Here is a 7,914-nt window from a genome sequence, read left to right as displayed (position 1 = left end):
TATATATATATATATATATATATATATATATATATATATAAATTTTAAATTCAAAATTTTTAATTAATCATCAAATATTTATACTTAAAACTGATCTGTTAATACAAATTTCTGTATTTTTCTTTTCTTTATAAATATAGAAAATTTAATGCATATTATTGGGACAAATTTCCTCAATTTGGCATAGTTTAATTACATGTCTTTCTTTTCTTTTTATAATTTTATGTTTTTTTTCGTTCATCGGATATTTTTACATTTATTATCCAATTAATTATAATTAATATTATTCATAGACACCAAAATAGTAAAGATACTCCTCTCAAGAAGCTTTTTATTTTTAGATTTCGATCTTTATATATATATATAAATTTTAAATTCGAAATTTTTAATTAATCATCAAATATTTATACTTAAAACTAATCTGTTAATACAAATTTCTGTATTTTTCTTTTCTTTATAAATATAGAAATGGCTCAGAATCCAACACACTATTAGCTACAATTTGTCAGAAAAGTGGATCAGCTTACCATTTTTGGAAAGTGTACACTATACTTCTACTAAAGAATTTGTTCAATCTACTATGTTTGTCATAGTTTTTTATTTTATAATCAAATTATAAAATTAATACTTTAAATATATTTTTTATTACAAAATTTTTTAATTTATAGTAATTTTTATATAACTTCTAAATATTGAAATTATTTATTTAAAATATTAAATTAATATAATCTAATTTAATTTTAAAATTAACCAAGTTAATTTTTAAAAATGCAACATAGTAATTAAAAGTAGACAAAAAATAATACATATATAGGTACTAGCTAATCTAGTTTTTCTAAATGTACCAAAAAATAAAATTAAAAAATGGAGGCTTGAACTAGACTTTCTTTAATAGAACTTCCATATTTAAACCTTGAAAGTGGGTAAAATCATGTTTGAGGATCGTCCTCAAAAAGCAAATTCTATATGCCGTGAATTCAAATTTAATCGCATTTTAATATAAATATTTAGACAAATAAAGAAAAAATTATATATTATAATGGAGCATGGTGACCTTTTTTTCAAGGGTGTATTGTGATCAATTTGCACACACTTCCACTAACTCATTGGACGATAGGAATACAAACATCAAGTAAATATAAATATATGCTCAAGAAGAAATAGGCTTGCATGCTTGAGTGTTATTGTTGAATTCGAACCCGAAATCTCTCGAGTGTTAGTATACTTCCATTTCCAAATTCCAAACCACTGAACTATTCTCAATCAGAGTTCTAGTTATAGCTGGATTCGAACCTGATATCTCTAGATTGTTAGTATATTTCCATTTCCAAATTCCAACCACTAAACCATTCTTGAAGCAAAACCCTCACATTCTAATGAATAATGTCCCAATCACAATTCCAATTATAGCTAGATTCGAACCTGAGATGTTTAGATTGTTAGTATATTTCCACTTTCAAATTCCAATCACTGAACCAATCTTGAAGCAAAATCCTCACATTTTAATGAATAATGTCTCAATCACAGTTCCTGTTATAGCTAGATTCGAACCTGAGATCTTTAGATTGCTAGTATCTTTCCATTTTCAGATCCCAACCACTGAACCATTCTTGAAGCAAAATCCTTACATTCTAATGAATAATGTCTCAACCACAATTAAGTTGGAACATAGAAATCCTCACTGTCATGACAATGCCACTCCATATAAGCTCATCTTAGCTAATATTATACAAAAAAGGCACTAGAAAATACATGAATCTTTTACATGACTAAAAGGCTCTAAATATAGGACGTAAAGTAAACGTACTAACATGACTATAACATTTTCTCAATGTCGCCTACATAGATCATTTTCTTCTGTTGTACCAAGTTTAACTAGGTCTGCATGGATTTTCCAAGAGATTGTAGGTCTTTCACGACTATCAATATCTTTTAGCGATTACATTGTCTTATATAGAACTTCCTCTAAAATGGAAACAAAACCAGGATAAATCAATTATGGAACAATCCTGCTTGGCCAAATTTCTGGAAGCTAAATCCTCAAACAGGTACACCAAGCCCCAAGGAAAGATTTTCTTTCATAATAATGGAAGTTAAATGGTTAAAATACTTACATAGGATAGTTAATCACAAATAATAGATATGGTACTCATGATAAAACTTTCAATAGCTGCACTTCAAAAATTAGAGGCTCCTTCATGTGAGACATAAGGCTACGCCTTGGTCCAAACTGCAAGAAAACATTATCTGCTGATAAACCAATAACATTGACTATAAAAAAATGTGAGGAACATCAATTCCTTGCAAAATCGACTTTACACTTAACCAGCCAAACTTATATCCAAACATTACTCATAGAATTAGTTAGTTGGGAGACGATTGTAGGATGATAACAGCTATCAAAAGTAGCATCAACATACCCAGTGTAATCCCACAATGGGATTCAGGCTGGGTAGTGGGTATGCACACTTTACCACCACCTTGGGAGGTAGAGAGGTTGTTTCTGATAGATCCTCAGCTCAAGGAAAAGCATAACAAAGCAATTCAGATAAGAAATAACAAAAGTGAAGAAGTTACGACAAAATACTAAAAATAGCATGACAAACATTCTGAAAAGAAGATACAGTATCTATAACACAATAATACTATAATCGGAGAACAAGAAACAATAAATAGTAACACAAATCGAAGAACAAGAAACTACAAGATTAATGCTTTCACTACTAGTAGGTTAAATGATATCCGTGAAAGACATACCTCTTCAGGTACTGGTTTTAGGTTTTCACTGATGTATCCAACGGAAGGTGGTATTAATGCTCTTCGTTTTCCTGCAGTACAGACCTTACAGTTCAAATACCTAAAACTGTATACTTCTGAAAAACGGAAAATATTTTCTTAAGGGAGTAGGAACAACCTCCGGGCTTCATTCCAATAAGGACTTCCTTCAGACCTTCTATTATCTGCAGATATTCATGGAGATTTTTAAGACAAACAAAATCAGTTTATTAACAACAACACCCATCCCCCCTCAAACATAGACACGTGGAAAGAAGAGGGACCAATGCAGCTATAGGACCTGGCTTACTATAGAGAGAAGACATAGACAACCCAGACATCCTTAACCTCGCCAGTCTTGATGGCAGGGGGGAGTGAAGGAGAAGAAACAGTAATGCTACTATAGGATGCGATCTATGCTAGTAGGAAGACATAATGTTGAATCGCTGAGCACAATACATATTTGACAGTTGATGGTAGGGTACATTTTGCATCTGAAAAGACTTGAGTACACATTGCTCAGTAAGACAACAGCTTCTCCTGGCAGTTATTCTTCTTATTACTAGTTTAGCTTATTACTAAGTTTCTCTTTTGTGTGTGTGCTTGGGGGGAGGGGGGCACTAGTATGTACAGAGACTTCTTGCTTCTTTAGAGAGGAGAAAATGTAAGAAGAAAGGTAGGAACTACAAATACATTTTTTATCTCATTGACAAAACTTATCTACAATACTATTAACCTTGTTTGATGAACTACGTGACTGGTGGCACTATTGGACCACAACCACTATATATCTCCCATTTTATAGGTACAAATGGCATCGATATACAAAAGACCTTCTAGCCATGGCACTTAATGGAAGTCAGAAGGTTGCTGTCTGACCTTTAGAATTTCTAATTTAAGCCCAAAGCTAGCAAATACCATGACCTGTTTATCATCCAGAGGAAGTATGACAGGGGCACTCTCTCCGCTGAACTGGTCCACAGTACTACATTGAAGCAAAATGAAAAAGTTCAATGTATATTCCACAGAACAGAAGAAAGTATGACATGGATTTACTGATGAAGACCTATCTGGAGGAGCAGAACATAAGGTGATGCTCTTTCTCTATTCTATATTTATCAACCAGCAGTCATATAATTTTCTTACTTTCTTAAGTTGATCTTTATTTAAAACAGTACCTGTGGACAAAATACCCATTTGATCGTCGGCATACATAATTAATTTCAACGATATCCCCTTCACGAGCCTCTGGTCCTGCCCCTTCAACAACATCTTTAGAAGACCCAACAAATGGTTATACTCGGAAATGAAACAAGAATGACATGGAGGGCTTGATATGTCCCCTTCCAAGCATAACGTTATTATGCTTGTCATGACATCAATGACAAAATGGAACATAAACTGTAAAGAAGAAGATCATTAAACAGTTATTTTAAAAACAAGATGTTTTGCCTGTGAACTTTTTCATTGGATTAAAATCAACAATGTTGTATCCTGTATGTTGTATGCATGCACCAAACATTGAATACATGAACCGCTGCATGCCAAACTTGGAAGCGGGTGATCATGTTCCATTCAATTATAACAACTTGAGCTCAAGCTATAACAAGTTCGAAAGAGTCGTGAAGAAAGCTCAACTGGACTCATGTGAAATCAACCTTGACTTGTTTTTCCAACAAAGAAAAGCAGACCAGACAATTTACTTTGATATTAATCAAATCAAGCTCGTAAAAACTTGTTTTGACTCATATAATGTTCAAGAATATCTTGAGCATAGCAATCCTCAATGAATGATTATTCACCAAACATAAACCTATATATATATATATATATATATATATATATATAACTTGTTGAGATTGAGTCCAGCTGGTTAGATGTTTTGTTTGTGGGCATGTCTTGGCATAACTCTCTGTATCAATGTGAAGTCATCTTTCCAAGAATCAGCTTGGAACTTTGACATTTATATACTTGTAAGATTTAGTTTGAATGTTCTCTCCAAATTAGGATTTTAGGAGTGATGATGTTGTCTCTAACAAGCCAGCTGAGCTCGTGGTTGAGCTATACTATCCATTAATTAGTCAAATAGCAATGACTTTGAATATGGCGAGGATTGTTATAGCTATGAGTAAAAAGAATTTAAAATCTCGATTCAGGGAACAGGTTCAATATATATTTATTGTGTAACCTTAAAAGAGGTTATACCTTGTAGCCTCACTCCACTATCAAGCTTTAGGGTCCTGAATGCTTCAAATCCAAATTAACAAGAGAATCAAAATAATGACAGTGTTTATTTAGGCCACATAAACAATTGAATTGTGGAGGTAAGCAACCAAATGAAAAGAAGAAAATAAATGGAAACAACATTTACCGGATAACATCAGGTTCTCTCATCTCCTGCATTGGTGCAGACAAGACAGGACGAATACTTATGAAGATGGGACTCAATCCAACAAATTGCAGAACTGACCTCCTCAGCAACTTTTTGACATTAAGGGATGGCATCCTTTCATCTGAGCTTTTAGGCACAGCAATCTTACAATGATCAGAGTCTTCAAAGCTGTTTGCATAAACAAGATACAAATTACAAGTAGGATTAAACAGATGACAATTTGGGACTGAGGCATGGTTGTTGTTGTTGTTGATTAAGCAGATTACACTTCTAAACTTCTTCCTTTTTCTTTGTCATCTTCTGTTTTTTCTCTCTAACATAAAAAATTCCTTTCATCCATAAGCTGGACAATCTTGCATCAAGTTTATAAAATGAAGGCTATTTGTCTATTCAAATAATTCCATCAGAAAATAAAAATAAACATCTTGATGGCGACGAGCATAACTAGCAAGCTGTTCAATCAATAACTAAAACAATAGCCTTTATGAACTCTGACCGCCACAAAAAACAGAGGCGGAAGTCAAGTCAGCACACATAGCATCTATAACCTCCTCCTTTCCGGTAGTAGATGCAATTTTGATTTCTAACATTGCTCGGTGTTTCTAAAACTATTGCATAAACAAGTTACAAATTACAAGTATGATGATGCAGGTGACACCTCTAATCTTCTTCTTTCTTTGTCATATTCTGCATTTTCTCTCTATTAACAAAATTTTCACTCATCCATAAAGGCATAAACTAGACCATCTTCATTTAATGGTAATAGACAGTATGAAGCGGCAATACAAAAGTATAAAAATGAGTCTAAGTAGGTTGTCTCACACTATCACACTCAATTTCGTTCGCAGCATGCAATTGACCAATTCAATTATATGCTTATTCAATGTGACTGAGTGAATTAGAAAGTTCACCCTTTGCTATTCTGGGCTAACGCTTCCAAAGAAAATTACTAAAAGAAGAACAAGGGTATATATTATTAGAATTGAGCGAAGCTCTACTAGCTGAGCTATATCCCAGACCCAAGTGGATCATACATGAAGTAGTTAGATGCTTCTTCTATGTCCTTATCGAAAGACATGTATGTGATCTAGCAAGACATGGAATGTATTATTGATGTTAAGACAACCAACACTAAGAAAGTGTTGAGGTTACATCCAATAAACCAGACCATTTTGCATCAAGTTTATAAAATCTAGGCTCTAACCATTGATAAATAACATAATTTTTTATATGCAAATCATTCAATCAGAGAAAATCAAATATGACACAGAGCATAAACAACAAGATATTCAAGCAATAAGTAACATCTTTCAATGAACATAAGACCACCAAAAATCGGAGAAGTATTTAGAAGTTATTTACTTTTTTCCAAGATGTTCTCTCGCTTTATTATGAAAATTAGTGTTTAGGGTCGAAAATTCAAAATCTAACTTGAAAGCTGAATTTCAAATTTAGTACATTCAAGCATGAACATAATTTCAAATATTCTTTGCAAAATATATAACCACACACAACTTGCAACTCGATAAATTACAAACAAAGTGAGAAAATATGGGTGCAGCTACAGTATTCAGTACCGGTTCAAACTAGCCCAATAACTTTTGCTTAGATTATTTAAGAAGTTCATCAAATATGCTCGCTCAAGTGACAAATTCATAACCATAAACTTCAAATCCTGCTTTTAACCACTACTCCTATCTAATAACAGATGCAATTTTAACACTAAACATAAATCTAACACTTGAAACTAACCATTTCTGGTAATGAGCTACTAAATCAACTTAAAAAACTGGAAAAAACACTTATTAAGTCAATCGAAATCAGATCGAAATGAGAATACTTGTTACCATTGGAGTTGAGAAGCGAAGATACATCGGGATCGGAAATTGGTTTGAAATTGAGGAGCTGCCATTGTCGCCGATGAAGATTACCACCAATTGATGGGAAATTTTTTGCTGAAAAATAAGAGGGAAATGAAAGAAATGGTGGGAAATGCATAAAGAAGAAGAGATAATGACAAAATGGTAACTTAAGTTTGGTTTAATGACAAATGAACTCCATAAAACAAAACATGTGTCTAACAGACAAAACAACATACAAATTGTTTCATACAGTAAAAAATTAAGAAATTATTTTTTTTGCATACGATAATTTGAACACGTCTTCCTGTTGTGTCCAACCTGACGACATCTGCTACATGTAATCTTTGATCTTTTGAATTTCACATCAGCAAAATCCTTCCAACGTTCAAGTTACGGACTTTCAACTAATCTCTTTGGATCGGGTGTCATCAATTTAGGCTCTGAAATATAACTTGATATATCCATGTACTCTCGCAAGGTATAGGTGCAACAGGAACGACATATGCATCATTACCTGTTTAATTATAATAAAATAACAATTAATATAACATCTTATAACTTAAACAATATTAAATTTTATCATATAAATTAATACAAAACAATTCAGAATTCATTCAAATTTTCAAATACGTTACAAACAGTGCCTTTCAAACCCAATTAATACGTAATTCATACCCAATTATTAAACAGTTCATACCCATTTATTACACATTTCATACTCAATTAATACAAATTTCATACAACAAATTTAACACAAACAATTAAGAATTCATACAAACAAAATTTCAAATACATTACAAACAGTGCTTTTCAAACCCAATTAATACAAAGTTCATACCCATTTATTACACATTTCATACCCATTTAATATACATTTTATACAAC

At 32.3% G+C, this 7,914-nt stretch overlaps 1 protein-coding gene across 3 annotated transcripts; it reads right to left on the bottom strand.

The window, feature by feature from the left end:
• Positions 1–1,905: 1,905 nt before the first annotated feature.
• Positions 1,906–7,173, bottom strand: LOC107001698 (peptidyl-prolyl cis-trans isomerase FKBP16-1, chloroplastic). 3 transcript variants are annotated; one of them, XM_015199660.2, is made up of 8 exons: positions 7,015–7,173; positions 5,147–5,335; positions 4,981–5,015; positions 3,954–4,047; positions 3,655–3,760; positions 2,915–2,960; positions 2,758–2,828; positions 1,906–2,230 (listed from the first exon to the last, which is right to left on the bottom strand). In XM_015199660.2, the coding sequence occupies exons 1-8, from the start codon at positions 7,077–7,079 to the stop codon at positions 2,150–2,152; spliced, it is 687 nt and encodes a 228-aa protein (XP_015055146.1). In that variant the 5' UTR covers positions 7,080–7,173; the 3' UTR covers positions 1,906–2,149. The 3 variants fall into 3 exon arrangements, with proteins under 3 accessions (XP_015055146.1, XP_015055147.1, XP_027768278.1); XM_015199661.2 differs by having other exon boundaries at positions 3,700–3,760; XM_027912477.1 differs by having other exon boundaries at positions 3,954–4,029.
• Between the last annotated feature and the right edge of the window lie 741 nt (positions 7,174–7,914).

Source organism: Solanum pennellii, chromosome 10 (assembly GCF_001406875.1).
Source record: "Solanum pennellii chromosome 10, SPENNV200".
In the NCBI taxonomy this organism is placed as follows: Eukaryota; Viridiplantae; Streptophyta; class Magnoliopsida; order Solanales; family Solanaceae; genus Solanum; species Solanum pennellii.
Note: the sequence above shows the minus strand (reverse complement) of the source record. Positions and strands in the feature narration are given on the sequence as shown.

Bases quoted from the DNA above. Each gene is read 5' to 3' on its own strand.
- LOC107001698 (XM_015199660.2), bottom strand. From the start codon at position 7,079: ATGGCAGCTCCTCAATTTCAAACCAATTTCCGATCCCGATGTATCTTC. The intron at 5,336-7,014 runs GTAACAAGTATT...TTATGCAAACAG, and splicing joins TTCGCTTCTCAACTCCAATG to CTTTGAAGACTCTGATCATT. The intron at 2,231-2,757 runs GTATGTCTTTCA...GTTTTCTTGCAG, and splicing joins TAAAACCAGTACCTGAAGAG to TTTGGACCAAGGCGTAGCCT.